General features: G+C 65.5%; 1 protein-coding gene across 2 annotated transcripts in view; it reads left to right on the forward strand.

The window, feature by feature from the left end:
* Positions 1 to 19,410, forward strand: part of TAFA5 (TAFA chemokine like family member 5) — a 126,826-nt gene that overhangs the window by 42,262 nt on the left and 65,154 nt on the right. Inside the window, exon 1 of one of the 2 annotated variants that reach the window (XM_070051545.2) lies at positions 18,185 to 18,316. The exons of the other annotated variant lie outside the window; for it this stretch is intronic. Coding sequence (XP_069907646.1) covers positions 18,226 to 18,316 — 91 coding nt within the window. The 5' untranslated portion in view covers positions 18,185 to 18,225. Of the gene's footprint in view, positions 1 to 18,184; positions 18,317 to 19,410 lie in introns of those variants that run through there. 2 annotated transcript variants of the gene reach the window in all.

Below are 19,410 nucleotides of genomic sequence, written 5' to 3' on the forward strand. Positions count from 1 at the left end.
AGGGAGAGGGACTCTGCGGGGGCTGCCCCTGGCGGCAGTGGCTACTTGGAGATCTCGACAGGGGCAGCCTGGTGTGAGGGACGGAGCCCCACTGCCCACTCCCCTGCCCTTGCTGCTCCCTGCCCGGGGTGGGGGTGGGGCTGGGGCTGAGGGCTCCTAGCCTGGGCTCGGGGTCCTGGCTGAGTCACAGAGCATGCCGGGCCCTGGGGCTTCAGTCTGCGAGGGGGCTGGATGGGGCCCTGGGAGAAGGAGCCCCGCCCGTGGCCCCTGGGCACCCCCCGCCCACAGAGCGGCCCCTGTGGGTTTGCTTATCTGCGCCTCGCGATCTCGCATGCCATGGGGTGAAGTAATTAAGTGTAATAGATGATGAGGCTTCCGAAATTACATTATTTAGAAGCTCAGCTCACACACACACACGCACACACACACGCTAAGCTGCACGTAATTAATAGATTTATTTAAATCAGCCTCTGCCATCTGTATCCATCAGGGACGCACGCTGCCCGGGCGGGCCACGTAGAACACCTCTGCTTGTGAACAGGAAGCCGGGAGTCCCCACCGGGAGCTGCGCCCAGCAGGTGTCACGGGGCCATGGCCACCCGGGAGGCCTGGGGGTTCCTGCAGACGAGGGGACCCCGAGTGCGAGCGGAGAGGCAGGGGCGGGGCGCCCAGGCTGCTCTGCCGGCCGTGGGGACCTCTCCCTCCTCAGTGAGTGACTCCCTGGGTCTGCTGCCGCGCGTGGCTCAGAGGGGCCATGTGGAGCTGCTGCCTCTCGGCTCCGCCGGCCACCCCGGGCCCTGCCTCGGGCTTAACCCACCTGGCTGGTGCGAGAGTAGGACCCAGGCCGCCCCCAGGACTGAAGCCCCAGCTGTCCACCGCCACGGGCTGGAGGCTGGGTGAGAGGCAGCCCGGTCATCCTCGCTGGACCCCGTGTCCTGCCCTGGGTGGGGCAGGGTGACAGCTGTGCCCCAGAGCCCTGTCCTGGCACCGGGGGGGTGGCTTCATATGTGGGAGGTGAGTGTGCCGGGGGCCTGTGTTTGGGGGAGGTCTGCACTGAAGCCCGTGTCGGCCTGCGGGGGCGGGGTGAGGGGGACAGGCCCGAGGCACCTGGACCTCTCATTGTACTCAGGGCTCTGCCCCATCAGGATGCAGAGTGGGGGTGGTGAGGCCCACGCCTTGGCCATGTCCACCTGTGGCCTGGCTTGCTTCTGACCCCCAGGAGCCCTGGACACGTGGGTCCCTCCCATCCTGGAGGGATGCACGCCCATTCGCAGAGGCACCTGTCACTCCAGTGGCTTCTTGGGGGACGCTGCCTTGGGGGACTCGGGGAGAGGGGAGCGGGCAGGCTCAGAGGCCCAGGCCACCTTGTCAGGGCCTGAGCTCCCCGTGGCCGCTCGCTGCCCGTGGTGGGCGCTGCCTGGCCTTGGGGGAGGCAGTTTCAGCTCCATCTACCACCCCCCCCACCCCGTCCTCGGAGAACAGGCAGGGTCCAGTTATAGCTCGGGAGGGGGAGGGAGTCGGCCAGGGTACAGTGTGGCCGCCCTGTGAGTCCCCGGGGGCAGAGCCCGCAGAGGGCACAGGGGGCAGCAGCAGGACCCGCCCGGGAGCCGGGCTGTGGGCTGGCCACGCTGTGACCCTGGGCCCAGCCTCTGGAGCGGAGAGAAGTGTCTTGCTGAAGTCACCAGGGCAGCCAGTGGGGCTGGGGTCCCCAGGGACGCTGGGCCGCCTGTCGCCCAGCGCCGTGGCAGCCTCCTGGGGAAACGGTCACCTCCGCACTCTTGGCGGTGTCCCAGGCACTGGGTGGAGTCGCGCTGACTGTGGGGGCTGGGGTGGGTGCCCGCGTCTCTGCCCCTCCCCCGGATTCTGCCCCTGCGGGTGCGGGTGCCAGGCGAGGTGGATCCTGCCCCACTCCCGAGATAAGAGAGCCTCCTGCTCCTGCCGGCAGCCGGCCACGCCGTGTGCCCGGCCTCTCGCACACTCCCAGGTTCAGCCTGGGCGGGACACAGCCCCTGGATCCTCCCCGCCCCTCCTGGGGTATCAAGCGCGGGGCCCTGGGTGTGTCCTCGTGGCAGGAAACAGGCTGCGAGCCAGCATCTCGGGGCCTGGGGGTGGACGAGGCCGCGTCTGTCCTGCGTTTGGTTGTAGGAAATGGGTCCCCGTGTCCAACAACAAGCGAACCCGGACAGGGAGGGGAACAGCCCAGCCACCGGGGACTGGAGTGGGTGGCTCGCGGGGTCAGAGGGACACGCCAGCCCCTCGAGGTCTCCTCGGCCGGGAGTGGACGCCGAGACCCGTCCTCGAGTGAGCCGCTGACCGGGGCAGCCCGTGTCTCTGGCCCCTGCCCACGCCTGCTGTGACACTGCAGGTCCTTGGGGCCTCCTGCCACCCCTGCCGCTGTCACCAGACGGCTGTCTCTGCGGCTGGGGAGCCTCATGTGGGGGGCAGATGTGGCTGGGAGCCCCTGGCCCGGGTCTTTGTTCTGTGGACGCACCGAGCCGTTCCAGGCTACGCAGCTGCCTGTCAGGACGCGGGGCCTCCACGTGCTGCCTGGCGGAGACCTGTCCACTTCCTGGGTGGTCAGTGATGGCCGGGACCACCATCCAGATGGGCTCCTTGGCTTCCGTGTGGCCCCGACAACATGTCCGTGTCCTCCTTCTTGGCTTCTGGTCACTGGAGGCCACACTGGGGTGCCTGAGAGCCCAGAGGGACAGCACCGGCAGGTGCTAAGGACACAAAGCACTGTCTGCTCTGTTTTAAAAGATTTATTTTATTTTTTTATTTGAAAGAGTGGCATAGAGGGAGAGACTGGGAGAGAGAAAGAGAGGGAGAGAGAGGAGAGACTGGGGGAGAGAGAGAGGAACGAGAGAGAGAGAGGTCTTCCATCTGCTGGTTCCCTCCCCGAATGGCCATGATGGCTGGGGCTGGGCCAGGCAGAAGCCAAGAGTCAGGCGCTCGGTTCCGCCATCCGCTGCTTTCCCAGCGAGCTTGGGACTCGAACCTGCGCCCACACGGGATGCTGGAGTTGCAGGCAGGGGCTCAGCCCGCTGTGCCACAACGCCAGCCCCACAAGGCACTTTCCAGACACAGAAGTGGGGCTGAGAGAACCACGTTCCGAGGCGGGCTTGGTCCTGCTCCCGGGGTCTCACGAGGACTGCGTCCCATCGGTTCCTGGGCAGACCCGTCTCCGCTCTGTGTGGGGGTGGGGGCCCCACGTGACTGCGGCTCTGAGCTTGGTGGGTGTGGCCACAGCAGGGCCGAGGGCAGGGTGTGGACAGACGGGGAAGGAGCCCACGCTGATGTGGGAGCCGTGAGCCTCATGTCTCAGCAAGGCCAGCCAGCCATGATTCCCAGAGGGCCGTGGGGGCAGGGGGCAGGGCTCATGGCACACACTGCCCAGCGTCCCCATCGGGGGCTCTGGGAATTCCCTTCCTGTTTGATGGACAGACGCACAGAGCCCAGGAAGGGCCCACACCCCACAGCAAAGCCTTCCATCCTGGCCCGACAGGGTTCTGTCGCCAGTGTGTCCGTGGCCCCGTGGCAGGTGTGACGCGGCTGAGGGGTGAGGGGTGCAGGGAGGCAGGCACAGGTGACCCAGGCGTGGGCCTTGCCTCCCTCCCGAGCAGGCCCTGTGGCCTCTCCACCTCCTCGTGCCAACGCGGGGCTAAGGTGATTGGCTCTGGCCGTGATGGGGTGGCCCAGGTCCCCGACGGAAAGTTCCAGGCTGCGGCAGGTGGTAATGAGCTGCCTGCACAAACGACGCTCCCCCGTGTTCTGCAAAAATCAATAAACCCTTAACCGCTCCTGATGCTGCACGGAGCCCGAGTGACTGACGGGCTCTGCCCTCGTTCAGAGGTCCGTGTGCTTCACAGCCAGCTTGGGCAGCTCCGGCCAGGGCCGCACACACGCTGGAACAGGGGACGGCCGTGGGGTCGCCTCCATCGTGCTGTCCGTGGCTGGAAGGCCCTCGGGGCAGTGGCTCTGCTCGCAGCTCCGGCACCGGCCCTCACAGCCGTTCCTCGAGCGCCGTCTCCCCCAGGCTGTGGTGTGGGCAGACAGGGCGGCTCCTACAGGACAGCTGGGGACAGGACAGCTGGGGACAGGACAGCTGGGGACGGGACAGCTGGGGGCAGGGCGGCTCCTACAGGACAGCTGGGGACAGGACAGCTGGGGGCAGGGCAGCTCCTACAGGACAGCTGGGGGCAGGGCGGCTCCTACAGGACAGCTGGGGGCAGGGCGGCTCCTACAGGACAGCTGGGGGCAGGGCGGCTCCTACAGGACAGCTGGGGACAGGACAGCCGGGACAGGACAGCTCCTACCAGACACGTGGGAGTGTCAGGGTCGGAGCCACCATGGCCGCTGCTCTCACCGCCAGTGCTGGGTTCAGCGCCACGACCACCACCAGGTAGTGGGGGCCACTGGTTAGTGCACCACGCTGCTCACTGCAGGTAGGATGACGACACCACTGCTGGTCAGCGCATCCCCAGTGCTAGTTATACACCCTCACTACTAGTTAGTACATCCCCACTGCTAGTTAGTATGACTCCACCACTAGTCACTACACCACTGCTGGTTAGCACATCCCCACTATTAGTTGGTGTGACACCACTGCTAGTTACACACCCCACTACTAGTGTTATCCCACTGCTAGTTAGCACACAGTTATGCCACACTGGTTAGCACATCCCTACTACTAGTTAGTGTGACACCACCACTAGTTATTACATCACTACTAGTTATACAGCCCCGCTGCTTATTAGTATGATACCACCACTAGTTATTATATCACTGCTAGTTATTACATGACTACTAGTTATACACCCCACTACTAGTTAGTGTGACACCACTGCTAGTTATTACATGACTACTATTATGCACCCTATGACTTATTAGTATGACATCACTGGCAACTGTATCACTACTAGTTAGTGCATTCCCACTACTAGTTAGTATGACACCACCATTAGTTACTACATCAATGCTAGTTATACATCCCCACTACCAGGTAGTATGAAGCCACTGCTAGTTACAGCACTACTAGTTAGCATGCCCCCCTACTGGTTAGTACACCCCACTACTAGTTATCCCACCCCTACTACTAGTCATGCAGCACTGCTACCTTTTCTGCTACTGTTCACGCGGTCATAGCCCCCAGTTATCTCCAGTGCTGCGAGGGGCACAGGCAGTGCCCAGCAGCTCCGTGGGCTGGCCGTGGCCAGCGACCCTGGGATCACCTGTGTCTCAGCAGGAGCCCGGCTCCCAGCTGGCGGACACAAACTTGGCTTCCCTGGGAGCCCATGAGGTCCAGGTTGCAGCCCCAAAGCCCTGGCCCCTGACGGACAGACTCTGGTCTCCTCAGGTGCGCCTCTGGCCAGCTGGGCCCAGCACTGCTCCCATGGACGGTGCTGCCGAGCACGGCAGAGAGGCTGACAAGCTTGGGGGGCTGCCCCTGCACTAGGTGGCATCTGTGGCCTTTCTGCCCCCTCGAGACCCAGGGCCGCCATCTGGCAGGAGATGGTGCCGGCAGCCGTGGGGGAGCCGCAGACTGGCAGCTCCCGCACCAGACGCTGGCCGGATGGAGCCTCCTGCTGGCTCGCTGGCAGCCGAGCAGTGGCCTTGACCTTCAGCATCTCTGACATTCAGCGCACAGGGCCAGGGCCACCCCCACCTCGCCGTCTCCACTCGGCCTCCTGCGGACGGTGGCCAATCTCATCCATGGGGGGTTCCGTGCCCTGGCCCGGAGGGGCAGGCATGGGTGCTGGTGCCTGGAGGGCAAAGGGACGGACTGCCAGGCCACACGGGGTCTGTGCCCCTCGCCGACAGCCTGGTTTGTGCTGATGTGGTTAGGGGCCAGCAGGGGCCAGCGCCGGCCGTGCCATGAGTGTGTTCCCCTGTGTCTGGGAAGGGTCCTGGCCAGGGAGGGGACCTGCGCCTCCCCCAGGTAAAGCGGTCTCGCCACCAGAGCCGGCACAAGGATGCCGCCTCCCCGGCGCTGGCTGGCAGTGGGCTCTCAGCCTGGGGGCTTCCCTGCCCCCTGCGTTGATCCCACTGCCTGGTGGTCCAGCCATGTTGCTGTGGCTCCCACTCACGGAGCAGCCAACACCAGCCGCTCAGGTTGAGGTCCAAGAGGTCAGAGGTCAGGAGGAGAGATGGGCGTGGCCTGGGGAACTCTGCCTGGCTGTGGGAAAAGCTGCTCGCTCTGGAGGGCCACAGCAGAGCTCAGACTGCCCTGCCCAGGGTTCCTTGTAGACAGCGCATCTCAGTGTGTGTGTGTGTGTGTGTGTGTGCATCTCACAGTGCGTATCTCACAGTGCCTGTATCTCAGTGTGTGTGTGTGCATCTCACAATGTGTGTCTCACTGTGTGTGTGTGTCTCATAGTGTATGTGCGTCTGTGTGTGTATCTCACTGTGTGTGCGTGTCTCACTGTGTGTGTCTCACTGTGTGTGTCTCACTGTGTGTGTGTATCTCACTGTGTGTGTGTGTATCTCACTGTGTGTGTATCTCACTGTGTGTGTGTGTCTCACTGTGTGTGTGTCTCACTGTGTGTGTGTCTCACTGTGTGTGTGTATCTCACTGTGTGTGTGTGTCTCACTGTGTGTGTCTCACTGTGTGTGTGTCTCATTGTGTGTGTCTCGCTGTGTGTGTGCGTGTCTCACTGTGTGTGTGTGTCTCACTGTGTGTGTGTCTCACTGTGTGTGTGTCTCACTGTGTGTGTGTATCTCACTGTGTGTGTGTGTCTCACTGTGTGTGTCTCACTGTGTGTGTGTCTCATTGTGTGTGTCTCGCTGTGTGTGTGCGTGTCTCACTGTGTGTGTGTGTCTCACTGTGTGTGTCTCACTGTGTGTGTGTATCTCACTGTGTGTGTGTGTCTCACTGTGTGTGTGTGTCTCACTGTGTGTGTGTCTCACTGTGTGTGTGTGTCTCACTGCATGTGTGTGTCTCACTGTGTGTGTGCATCTCACAGTGTATGTGGGTCTGTGTGTGTCTATCTCACTGTGTGTGTGTGTGTCTCACTGTGTGTATCTCACTGTGTGTGTGTGTGTATCTCACTGTGTGTGTGTGTGTATCTCACTGTGTGTGTGTGTGTATCTCACTGTGTGTGTATCTCACTGTGTGTGTCTCACTGTGTGTGTGTCTCACTGTGTGTGTGTATCTCACTGTGTGTGTATCTCACTGTGTGTGCGTGTCTCACTGTGTGTGTGTGTCTCACTGTGTGTGTGTCTCACTGCATGTGTGTGTCTCACTGTGTGTCTATCTCACTGTGTGTGCGTGTCTCACTGTGTGTGTGTGTCTCACTGTGTGTGTGTCTCACTGTGTGTGTCTATCTCACTGTGTGTGTGTCTCACTGTGTGTGTGTGTCTCACTGTGTGTGTGTCTCACTGTGTGTGTGTCTCACTGTGTGTGTGTGTCTCACTGTGTGTGTCTCACTGTGTGTGTGTGTCTCACTGTGTGTGTGTCTCATTGTGTGTGTATCTCACTGTGTGTGTGTCTCACTGTGTGTGTGTATCTCACTGTGTGTATCTCACTGTGTGTGTGTGTGTATCTCACTGTGTGTGTCTCACTGTGTGTGTATCTCACTGTGTGTGTCTCACTGTGTGTGTGTGTGTATCTCACTGTGTGTATCTCACTGTGTGTGTGTCTCACTGTGTGTGTGTATCTCACTGTGTGTGTGTATCTCACTGTGTGTGTCTCACTGTGTGTGTGTCTCACTGCATGTGTGTGCATTACTCTGTGCCCGGGTGTCACACAGCAGGGCGCCCCATAGGGGTTCCCCCCAGCCGCCCTGGAGACGAGGCATGTCCTATCTGCTCACTGCACACAGGGAGCGAAATGGTGGGCAGCTGGGGCCAGCCCCTGTGGGGCCAGCAGAGAAGCCGCAGACACACACAAGTGAGGCTATTCCCTGGAGGAAGCTGGTGCGCACTGAGCCGGGCTCTGCAAGGTCAGGGGTCAGAGCCCTGCTGTCACTCGCCCTGTGGCACCTGTGTGCTCAGTCTCAGCCCATGGGGAGCCCAGGTCATGGGCCTCAGGGCCATCCCCTGTGGACCTGAACTGACCAGAGCGGTGACTCTGGGTAGCAGGTGAGGGTTTTTTTCTCTACTGAACACTCCTTGCCTAGAAAAGTGGCGGGGAGGGAGAGGAGATAGATCAGTGTGTGAAAGGATGGATGGATGATGGATGATGGATGATGGATGATGGATGATGGACAGATGGATGATGGACAGATGGATGATGAACAGATGGATGATGGATGGATGATGGATGATGGACAGATGGATGGATGGATGATGGACAGATGGATGGATTTGTGGGTGGATAGATGGATGATGGATGGATGGAAGGAAGAAAGGACAGATGGACAGGTGGGTGAGTGGATGGATGGACACATGGGTGAGTGGATGATGGACAGGTGGGTGAGTGGGTGATGGACAGGTGGGTGAGTGGATGATGGACAGGTGGGTGAATGGATAGATGGACAGGTGGGTGAGTGGATGATGGACAGGTGGGTGAGTGGATGATGGACAGGTGGATGAGTGGATGATGGACACATGGATGAGTGGATGGATGGACACATGGGTGAGTGGATGATGGACAGGTGGATGAGTGGATGATGGACAGGTGGGTGAGTGGATAGATGGACAGGTGGGTGAGTGGATAGGTGGACAGGTGGGTGAGTGGATGATGGACACGTGGGTGAGTGGATGATGGACACATGGGTGAGTGGATGATGGACAGGTGGATGAGTGGATGATGGACACGTGGATGAGTGGATGGATGGACACGTGGGTGAGTGGATGATGGACAGGTGGGTGAGTGGATAGATGGACAGGTGGGTGAGTGGATGATGGACACGTGGGTGAGTGGGTGATGGACAGGTGGGTGAGTGGATGATGGACACATGGATGAGTGGATGGATGGACACATGGGTGAGTGGATGATGGACAGGTGGGTGAGTGGGTGATGGACAGGTGGGTGAGTGGGTGATGGACAGGTGGGTGAGTTAAGGAGTGAGGGGCTCTGTGGAGACACTCTCTCTGCCCTCGAGGGAAGTAACAAGGGCTGCCCAGGTGGACGCTGCTCCGTCCTGGCCTCTCCTGTGCTGACACAGGTCACGGGGCCTCAGTCTGCTCGATGGTCCATGAGCATCTTTGCCTCCTACGCATGCACGAGGCCCACGCCAGGGCCCAGCCCACCGTAGCCGCTCCTGCCTGCCCCTGCAGCGCACTCTCCAGGGGTGTGGGGAAGCGTGCTGTCGGCGGTAGGTCCAGTTCTTCCGCGCCCCCTCCCCGCTCCACAGTATCCCGTCGCCTGCGGCTGGGGCAGAGGAGTTCCCAGGCTGTGCTGTCACAAAGCGGCTGTCTCTGTGCACCTGTACCGGGTGGCCTTGGGGGTGTGCTCTGGACTTCAGCTGCAGCATCTTCAATTTAATTACATTTCTACAAGGATATTTGAACGGAAAATAATTGTTTTCCAAGAATAAAATGCTTCTGTTTATTTCCTGGAGGGGCAGGCTGAGCCCTAGCTTGGCGGCGGGGGGCGACCCTGGTGTCCTGCCCACGTGGCTGCAGAGACCCCAGGTGCACTCGCAGGATGAGAAAGACCTGGTCCCCACCCAGGCCGAGAGGTGCCCCCAGCCCCACTTGCAAATGCATTGAAAGACAGCCCACGCTGAGTGACCGGGAGAATCCAGGGCAGCTGCTGTGTGCAGAAACGATAAGAACTTCAAAATGGGAGCAAGGAAATAGTGGCCACGGGTCAGAGATAAGAGCTGCCCCGGTGGCCGCTCGGATGGGGCAGGAGCTGGCTGGGGGTGGGCAGGCGGCTGAGAGCGAGGTCCTCGTGTCCCATGCCACTGAGCCCCTGCTCCAGGCAAGGCTCTGGCCAGGGGCACGGATGTGGGGCACAGGGTGCCCCCGGGGTGTTGCAGGGGGAGGTGTGGCCAGGGTACAGGACGAAGGACATGGTTGGGAGACAAGCAAAGGGCCAGGCGGCCTTGAGTAGCCGGTGGGCCCCAGAGCAGGGAGACCAGGAAGGGAGAGGGGGTGTGGGTCCCCCGCCCAGGCAGCTGCGAGCGCCAAGCGGCCATGGTTCCAGCTCTGCTGGACAGGGAAGGTGGTGCCGTGGAGGTCCCAGCCGCTCCTGTCTGGGGTTCCAAGGCGGCCAAAGGGTAAATGAGAGTGCAGTGGGAGGCCGGCCAGCCGGAGGCCGGCGTGCACCCGGGAGGGAAGCCCCGCCGGCTGACCAGCCAGCGGCCACTCGCTGCCCCGGCCTCAGCCTCCACTGTCCTTTAACTGGCCGCCTTCCTCTCTGTCTCTGCTGTGCCCCTGGAGCAGGAGCCACGTGGAGCTCAGGCCCCGGGATGCACGCCAGTGGAGCTGGGCGTCCGCCCACCTGGGAACTGGGTCTCAGTGCCGCATCAAAGCTTGAGCTGGGACCACAGTCCCCTCCTGTGAGGCCGAGCCCACCCCACCCGTGCCTGTGGAGGAAGACAGTGCTTGGGGTCGGCCCCCGGCAGCGTGCACCACCCGCATGCCGGGAGTCTCAGCACATGTGAGTGACGGGCCAGACCTGCACTGCGGGGAGATCCACATGTGGCTAGTGGTCAGGGTCCAGCTGCCGACTGTGGCTCAGCCACCCAGAAGCCTGTGTTGATTCCGTGGTCCCAGCCAGTGGCTTATGGGCCACTGGACTGCAGCCCCTCCCCGGGGCTGCCCGATGCCCCCGGTCCCCAAGCGTCAGGAGACAGTGCAGAGGTGGGGAGCTCACTGCCTTAGTCCTGAGGCCAGGGCCAGCCTTGCACGAGGGGTCTGGTGGAGAGTGGGCTGGGGCGTGGGGCCCTCCCCGCTGGCCCACCTGGGCGGGGCCTACTGCAGACGCCCCACTGGCAGCCGTCCGGGATCCTGTCGGTGACTTGGGCCGGTTACCTGGCACTGTGAGCACTCAGGGTGGTGGCAGTGATGTGGAGGAGGGGGTGTCGGGAGGCAACGTGCGTCTGGACACAGGGACCCATCTCTGACTTCCGCTGCTGGCCTGGGTGTTTCTGGAAACTGCAAGGCCAGGCCCAGCTTCCTTGTTGGGTGCCTGGGGGCCTGGGGTGTGCGTGGGGGAACCATTGCTGGGGTCTGGGCAGGCGTGAGGCAAACACCATGAAACGCAGTCGACATGAGTGACATTTGAATGTGGTGTTCAGATCTTGTGTGCAAACTGCAGCCCGAGGGGCGGGCCTGTGTGTGTAACAGTGGTCGGGCTGGGGGTACAGGCTCCCCCAGGAACCCCTTTCTCCCACTCCTTGGAATGACAGACAGGCAAGGCGAGGGCTGGGGTCCCCCAGGGAGTGAAGTGCAGCTGGGCGGGGAGAGGGGATCCCACGCCCGAGCTCGGGCGTGGAAGACTCCAGCTTCCTCCTGGGCCCCCTGTCACAGCCGCACTCCTGCCTCTGTGCCCTTTGGGGGCTGTTCTCCAAGTCGCCCCCGGGGCATGGGCACAGACACCACCCAGGAAGAAGGGCCCTGCTCGGGAGCCATGCCCAGTGCCGGGTGCAGGTGCACAGAGGCATAGACGTAGGAAAAGGAGCCCGGCGTGACACTCCCCATCCCTGCCCCAGGAGTGCGGCTCTGTGCCTGCCTCGTGCGCTGCAGGAGACCCTGTGCAAAGCCCGGTGTGTGCACAGAAGGCTGCCGGCCCTCCCTTCCCTGGGTTGACCCCTTCTTGTGGACTCCCCAGGCTGCACGGCGCACAAAGGGACTGGGGTCCCAGTAGCACTCCAGCCGCCGAGCTGCCCTGGTGACCCTACACCAGCCCCATGGCTTCCCGTGATGCTGCCCTGGTGCTGGAAGGAGGCGGGGGACTCGCCTGGGCTGCGTGTGCAGTGAAGGCACACAGCCAGGCGGGTGTGCGCACGCCAGGACACAGGCACACGCACTGCACGTGTGTGCCCTATGTGCTCGCTCATGCATGTGGGTACTGCACACACAGACACACGCCACACACACACGGCTACACATACGTGCACACAGTCCTCACACTCAGTCCCGTCCCTCTTGCACCCCCTTGTTGGAGTGTGCATGAGCTCACATGCACTGCACCCCGTTTCCGGGAGGCGGGGGTGCCAGAGCACAGTGCTGTCTGGGGCGGAGCCGCTAGGGGAGTGGCCACGGCGGGGTCCCTGTTCCGCACCCAGTGTGCTCCTGCCACACGTGTGAGCCCAGGGCCCAGGAGCCCCAGGACCCGCCCGCCCTGCTCGGGGACGTCACTCCCTTCCGCCAGCCCTGCTGTTCCCCGCGCCCCGGCTCAGCCCACACCCTGGCTCGGGTCTGGCCCCCACCCCTCGCCCCGGCTTCACACTGCTGGTTGGTTCTAGGCCCGGCAGCTCTGCCTGTGGAGACTGGAGAGCCGGGTGCACACTCGCTCCTCAGGCTTGCCAGCCTGCGCTGTGAGCTCTGACTGTGCCCCTGCCCCTGCGCGGCCTCCCCTCCCCAGCCTCGTCAGGCTCCTTCCCCGGGGAGAGCTGCTTTGTCTAGGTACCCTGACTCATTCTGCTTCAGGGGCTGGACCGAGGCCTCCCTGGCTCCTCGGGCTGGACCGAGCCCCTCCCCCGGCCTCTGTGTGCATGGCCTTGGTTCAGCAAACTTTGCACTGGGGGCATCTCCGCTGGGTCTGGGTGTCTGTGCTGTGCGACCTCTGGGGTGAGTCTGGTAGTGACCTCTGACAGCACAGGAGTCTGCCTGCTGTGGTCCAGCTGGGTGGCAGGTGTGCGTCACGGGCTCCCACGGCCTCTGCTCTGCACCCCCGGGGCCAGGCCCTCCTGTGATCCTGGGAGCTGGGCCAGACGCTACCGTGGTCGGTTCCAGCCGAGCTCCAGCCGCTGCCTGCGTCCCAGCTGAGGGCGACACGGGGGTCCTGGGCTCCCACCCAGGCCTGTTTCCCTCCCCAGCCCCAGGGGCCAGCAGGGGCTGCAGCTGCCCGTGCTCTGGGCCCTTCCAGGACATCTCGAGGTCCCTCGGGGGCCACGCTGGGTCTGCCCCCAGCTCCTGACCTGTGCCGGGGCCTCCCGGGCTGCGCCTTGCTATGCACACACTCAGGAGCAGCTTCCCTCCTCTGCATTCTGCGGTCACTCTTCTGCCCCCCTGCAGGTGGCCCTGAGTCCCCACCCACCTGAGACGCCCCACGGACACTCCTCCGGCTGAGCCTTCCACCGCCACGGCCAGCGGCGGTTGGAGAGGCCGAGGGGGTTCACACCACTTAGAACACGCCGGCACGCGTGTGCATCCCCCATAGGACAGCGCATTGACATCTCTGGGGGACGCCAGGTCTCCCCGTCGCGGTGCCGCCTGCCCCTCCCCCGCCCGCCCCCGGGGACGGCACAGCTCCCAGCTCTCAGTCCCCTCTGCGGCTGGTCACTCTAGGGCCATTTGTTTATCCTCAGCAAACACCATGTCCAGCGCGCGCTGGAGCTCTGCTGTGGATGCCGCGCCTCTGCCCGGCCCCTCACTGTCCACTCTGAGCAGTAAGGAGCAGGGCCCCCACCTCCCCGCGCGTGTGCGCTCCCCTCGAGTGTCGCTCTCTCCAGAAACACAAGGGCACTCGAGCCTGTGTGGGAAATGAAACGAGACGTGTGTAGCGCAGAAGAATCCGCCTGGAGCCGCCCGCTGTGCTGGGGCAGCTGTGCGCAGGAGCTGACTTGAAGCAGTGGACGAACAAGCGCGCTACGGCTCCGTCCCGTCGGCGGGGGTCGGGCTGCAGCTCTGTCCTGCAGGGCTCTGCCTTCCAAGGAGCGGCGGCCGAGGACCAGGCACGGCGCTTCCGAGGGCGTATTCCCGACAGCTTAGTTGGCCGGCGAACATTTACTTTGCCCCGTGCTGCTTTCCAGGGCCAGCTGCTTCCCCGGAGTGGACAGCTGAGCCGGACAGGGCCGCTGTGGTTGGCAGGTCGGCCAGGTGCAGGGTCGGTAAAAGCGTGAAGTCACGGCCCCACCGCCGGCCGCGCTGCCGAGCTTGGTCCTCTCCCTCCGACTACACAGGCCTGAGCGGGCAGCTGCCCAGGCTGCCCTCCGTCTGCCAGGGTTCGAGCTCCTTGGAGCGTGTGGCTCCCGGCCCACCCGTCAGATCTCGTGGGGACTGAGTGGCGCGGTCAGCCTCGCTCTGCACAGTGTGCACCTCTGGGTCGCCTGCCTTTCTCCCGTACGGTTTCTAGCCAATCGCAGGTGGCCAGCATGGGTCACCATTCCTGTGTCCACTCTCCTCCACCTCTCGCGGGCCACTTTCCCGAAGCCTGGTCTTCATCCCCCTCCACCCTCTGGCCGCTGCACCCTCAGTGTTAAAATTGCTCAGTCGCGCTAATGTCCGAGATTTCATTGTTCACTTCTGGTTCGTCTCTGGGTTTCTTCTGTTCATGGTCTCTCAAACACTCTGGGAATGGGTTCACTCAGAGTCACTACAGTTAGGATCACTTTACTCCGCCCCTAATCACTTCTGCCCCGTAGGATGCAGGTGTCTTTGTGCCCCCCGCGTGTCGGCCCCCGTGTAAGAGGCACGGGTCCCGGCTGGTCCCCGTCAGTCTCCGCTGCCCAGCGCAGCCCGAGGGGCTCCTTGCTTCACCGAGACACCTGAGCGTTCCTCTTGGAAGGGCCAGGTTGTGGGCACAGGCGGGCCTCCCTGGAAGCAGGCACGGGATCTGCTGGCTGGCTCCACCCTGGGGCCCGGCTGCTTTGTGCATCTGCACGGCTCATGCCGCGTGCCTGGTCCTCAGCCCCACGCCGCCCCGACCCCCGCAGGGGCAGGGGCAGGGGCAGGGGTGTGGTCTGCAGCCTGTCCTGCACCCTGGGCCTCTTGGGAATCTGTTGAAGGCACCGGAGCCCCTCTCAGGATCACATACGATGCACAGGATTAGAAGAAAACCTGTTGCGATAAAGCACGGCCGGCAGATATGACATCCTGTTTTCATGGATAATGTGTGTGCTTCTTTATTAGGACATTACCAGGTGGAGCGGTGGGACGGCTGTAACTGCAGTACGGCGGGCACGGCCATGGACGGAGGCCACCCTGAGAGCCGCCCCGGTGGTCACCCTGCCGCCGGGCGCCGCCTACGGGCTGCGTCCGAGTGAGGCAGAGCCCGGCCCGTGGGGTGCAGCTTTAGGGAAACGCACGTTTTCCATGATGGGGGGGGGGGCCTCCGGGCAGTCTGGCCGGCGTCCGCCTGCCTCTGGCCTGAGATGAGCTTGCCTGGGCCGCGGGGCAGGACAACGTCACCCAGCACCGTGGGAAATAGCGCAGTGTAGCCGGGATTTCCCACGCATCCCCTGTGCCTGTGGGTGCCGGTGCCCCCCGGTGGCGTCCCACGTGTGCAACCTCTTGGCAGCTCAGGCTGTAGCCCCTTCCCCCTGTCCAGCACACGCCCGGGATCCCCTCACCCTTGGGGTCTCTCGCTCCTGACTGTCAGCACCATTTCGGGTCCCGCGTTGCCCTGCTTGTGGGACCGGCTGCCTTGGTCCTGCTCCGGGGCCCAGGCTGCCCCCGAGCTGCCTTCCAGGAGCCGCCACGGTCGGCTCTGCCGGGGTCGGGGGCCAGGCACAGGGCTCTCCCCTTCTCCCGTGCCTTTCCTCTTCCGGGTACACGCACGGTCACCTGCTGTTCCCGACAGGTGGTCTTCCGGGCCCTCGGCCCCCACAGCACAGAGGCCCGTCCCACCGCTGGAAACGCGTTAACAGGCCCTGTAGGGCGTGGTGGGATCTCTCTCTCTTCTCTGTAGAGAAGCCTCCGGATGGGTCACCCCCCCACGTCCCCCAGCAGGGGTGGGCGCTGGGCGCGGAGGTTAAGAGGATGGTTGGGACCCACGTCCTAACACCGCAGTGCCTCCTCCGCTTCTGCTGCCGACTTCCCGCTACCATGGACGCTGGAGCCGGCAACGCCCACTCAGGCACTCGGGCCCCTGCCTCCCACGTGGGAGACCCCGACTGAGTTCTGGGCGCCCGGCTCTGGCCCTGCACAGCCTGGCTGCTGCAGGCATTTAGGGACGGACCCAGCAGACACAGGACCTCTCTCTCTCTCTCTCTCTGCCTTTCAAATAAAAGGAAATGAATTAACTTTAAAAAGTTAAGTTCCCCTAGTAAATTCAGAATACTTTTCGGTTTCTGGGGACGTGTGCCCGACCGGGCACTCTGCACACGTGGCAGATGGCGTCCCTGTGGGGTCTGGGGGCCCCTGTGTGATGCGTGCCCGGCAGGCCTGCGAGGCCTCTGCTGTGGAGAGCCCACTCCAGGTGAGCGCCCAGGCCAGCGACCTTGGTGGAGGTCAGGGTTTGGGAGCTGGGAGGGGCAGGACCGGCGTGGGGCACTGGCTGGGGCTGGGGGCCACGCTTGCAGCACATGGAGTCCAGGGACCCTGGGGTAGCTCCTGCCAGGACAGGGCCTGAGCCCCTGGGCTGCTGGGCTGGGGTGCGGCTGGGCTCCTGGGGGCGGGGTCTGGGCTATCCTGTCTCTCCTGTTGGGGTGTGTGGGGGGGGGCTGTTTCTCAGTCCCCTGCGTCTGAAGCAGGACAGGCACGTGGCCAGCTCAGGGGCAGGTCCTGGCTGGGCCTCCTCTGCCAACCTGGTGCTGTGTGCCTCAGTTTCCCCGAATGCACACAGCAGAGCCTGATCTCGCTGACCTCCATGAGCCCTTCAGCCTCTGGCCGCTGCCCCTCCCCGGCACAGGACCACTGTGTGTGTAAGAGCCAGGCCCCCTCGCTGCCACCCACACAACCCCGCCCCCCGCAAAGCCAGGGGCAGGCCCAGGCAGAGCCGGCCGCACTCGGTCACAGCTCCTTGCTGAGCGAGGCCGGAGGCGCATGCTCCGGGGTCGCTGGGTGGCTCTCCGGGACCAGTACCCCTGCTCCGGGCCGACAGCACCTGCCCCTCCTCCACGAGGGCAGGGGCGGAAGCCAGGTGCGGCCCAGCGGGGTGCGCGTCTCCAGGCGGATGCTCCGTTTCACGGAGCACGGAGCTCCGAGCCCTGGTTGCGCCGGCCAGCGGTCAGGGCTCAGGGGCCTCGGTCGGGGGTTCCCGCTTGCCCCCAGGCCGCGAGGTGCCGCGGGGGCTGGGCCCGCCCCAGGCCGCGCGTCCCCGCTGCCGGCGCCGGCTGCGGTCGGCTCTGCAGTGACGCCGCTGCGCGCCTAGGTGGAGCCCGACCCGCCGCTTTCCGCTGGACCGGCCCCACCTGACCCTTCCGAGCGCCGGGCGGGGGCGCTGCAGGGCGGCGGGGGTCCCCGGGGTCCCCAGCGCGGCCCAGTGCGCGCCCGCGGCTCTGCAAGCCGGGTGCCAGCCGCCCGAGTACGAGGCAGCGCGGGCCCGGCCGCCGGCGGCCGCGCGCGCCCCGCTCCCGCCGCCTCCTGGAGAGGGGCCGGCTCCGAGCCCGGCGGGCGGGCGCAGCGTCGCGGGCCCCACCTGTCGGCGCGGGGCCGCCTCCCGCACCGCCAGCGGCGGCGCAGCCCAGCGCGGGGCCCGGACCTCTCCCGACCGCAGCGGAGCGGGCGCGGGCGCGGGACGCGCGGAGGTCGGCACCGGCCGCCGGGCACCCGCCCGCCGGTCCCGGGCGGCGCAAGTTGGAGCGCGGCGGGCTCGGCCGGGCCGCGCGGGCCCCGGCAGCGGCGATGGTGCGGCGGCCCCGCGCCGGACGCGCAGCCCCGGCCCCAAGCCTGGCCCGGCGCGGCGGCGGCGGCGGCGGCGGCGGCGCGGAGGCCCCCTGAGCCCCGGGCCGGAGCGAGCGCGGGCGGCGGCGGCAGCGGCGGCGAGGGAGGAGGAAGAGGAAGGCGAAGCCGAGTAGCGGGCGGGGAGGGGGGAAGACGGGCGCTGGAGGGGCTGCGGCCGGCCAGACCCCCGCGCCCCGGCCGCTGCGCAATCCGCGGCCCGCCGTCCGGGCCCTGCCGGCGGCGCGTTCATGGAGCCGCGGCGGCCGCCCCCCCGCGCCCGGGCCCCCGGCGCCCCGCAGCCCGCGATGGTGGCCGAGCGGCCGGAGCGGCGGCCGCCGCGGCCCGCGCCTCTCCGCTAACCTCCCCGCCCCCGCCCGCCCCCTCCCCGCGCCCGCCCCCGCCCGCTCCCCTCCCCCTGCCCGAAAAGACACACATCGCCTCCCGGAGTGGCGCCTCCAGTCGCGGCGGCGGATGGCGGGCGCGGGGCACCCGGCGGGGCGCTGATGCGGCGCCCGGACCTCCGCTGCGCGACTTCGGGGGCGGCGGCCGCGCGGGCTCTCCGCGATGCAGCTCCTGAAGGCGCTCTGGGCACTCGCAGCCGCCGCGCTCTGCTGCTTCCTGGTGCTGGTGATCCACGCGCAGCTCCTCAAAGAAGGTAATGGCCCTCGGCCGCGGCCCCGCGCGCGCCCCGGCCCCCGCACCGCGCCACGCCGCGCCGCGCCGCCGCCGCCTTCGGCCGGGGCTCGGCGGGTGCTGCCGCCGGGCCCCGCCATGCGACCCTGCCCGGACCCCGGAGCCCCGGCGCTCGCGGGCCGCCCGCGGGGCAGCAGACGCGCGGGGTCGTGGCGCGCGCGGCGGCGGCGGCCTCGGTCGCTCCCGCGCCGCCCCGGAGCCCCGGCCGAAGCCCAGGTGCCGCCGGCGGCCCCCGCTCCGCACCGCGCGGTGGCGAGCGCCTCCCGCCTGCCCGCCGCCGGCTCCAGTAGGTGGCAGCCGCGCTCCACGCGCGCGAGCCGGGCTGGGGCGGCGCGGGGCTGGGGTCCCGTGGGCATCGCAAGTGCGGCCTGCGCGCCCGCGCCGCCCTCCGAGCGCGGTCGAGGACCCGCGTGGGCCCGGGCTGCCGGCGCAGGTGCGCGCGGCTCTGCGCGCCCGGGTCCCTCACCAAGTTCCCGCCGGCTTCCTGTCGCGGTCCGGATCCTGGGACTCAGTCGTCGCCCCTTGGACAGGGTAGCACCGCGCCAGCCCCTGGTGCCTGTGCCAGCCGGCCCGGGTCGTGGGAGCGCCCTCGCTGGTCCCTGGGAACTCCTGACCCCGAGGCCCCCTGCTGGCCCTAGCCCTGTCTCAGCCAGACGTGGGCAGGTAGCTGGCAGGTGGGCTATGTGCAGGGTCTTCCAGACAGGACTGCGGGAGGGAGCAGGTACGTGAGGAGCCCGCCTAGCCGGGACCACTGCCCATCTCCTGCCCTTGAATTTGGGTGCAGCCGGGGTGGACAGGGCAGGGGGCGGGTTCAGGAGAGGGAGGAGGGGCACCTGCTCGGCCGGCTCCTGGCCCCTTGTTGAAGTTGCAAGCAGTGCTGACCAGCGCCCAGGAGGACGGGCCCCTGCACCCTCACTCAGGAGCCCAGCCCCCAGGCACGACCCAGAGGGCTGCCTCCGCTGGGCCCTTGGCCTGGCTTGGACCACGCTCTGTCGCCTCCCTGCTGGCCCTGCTGGCCCTGGGCGTCACCTTTGGGAAGGACACAGGGTGGGCTGT

This window comes from Oryctolagus cuniculus, chromosome 11 (genome assembly GCF_051225735.1).
Source record: "Oryctolagus cuniculus isolate XC-2025 breed Fujian yellow rabbit chromosome 11, ASM5122573v1, whole genome shotgun sequence".
Taxonomy (NCBI): Eukaryota; Metazoa; Chordata; class Mammalia; order Lagomorpha; family Leporidae; genus Oryctolagus; species Oryctolagus cuniculus.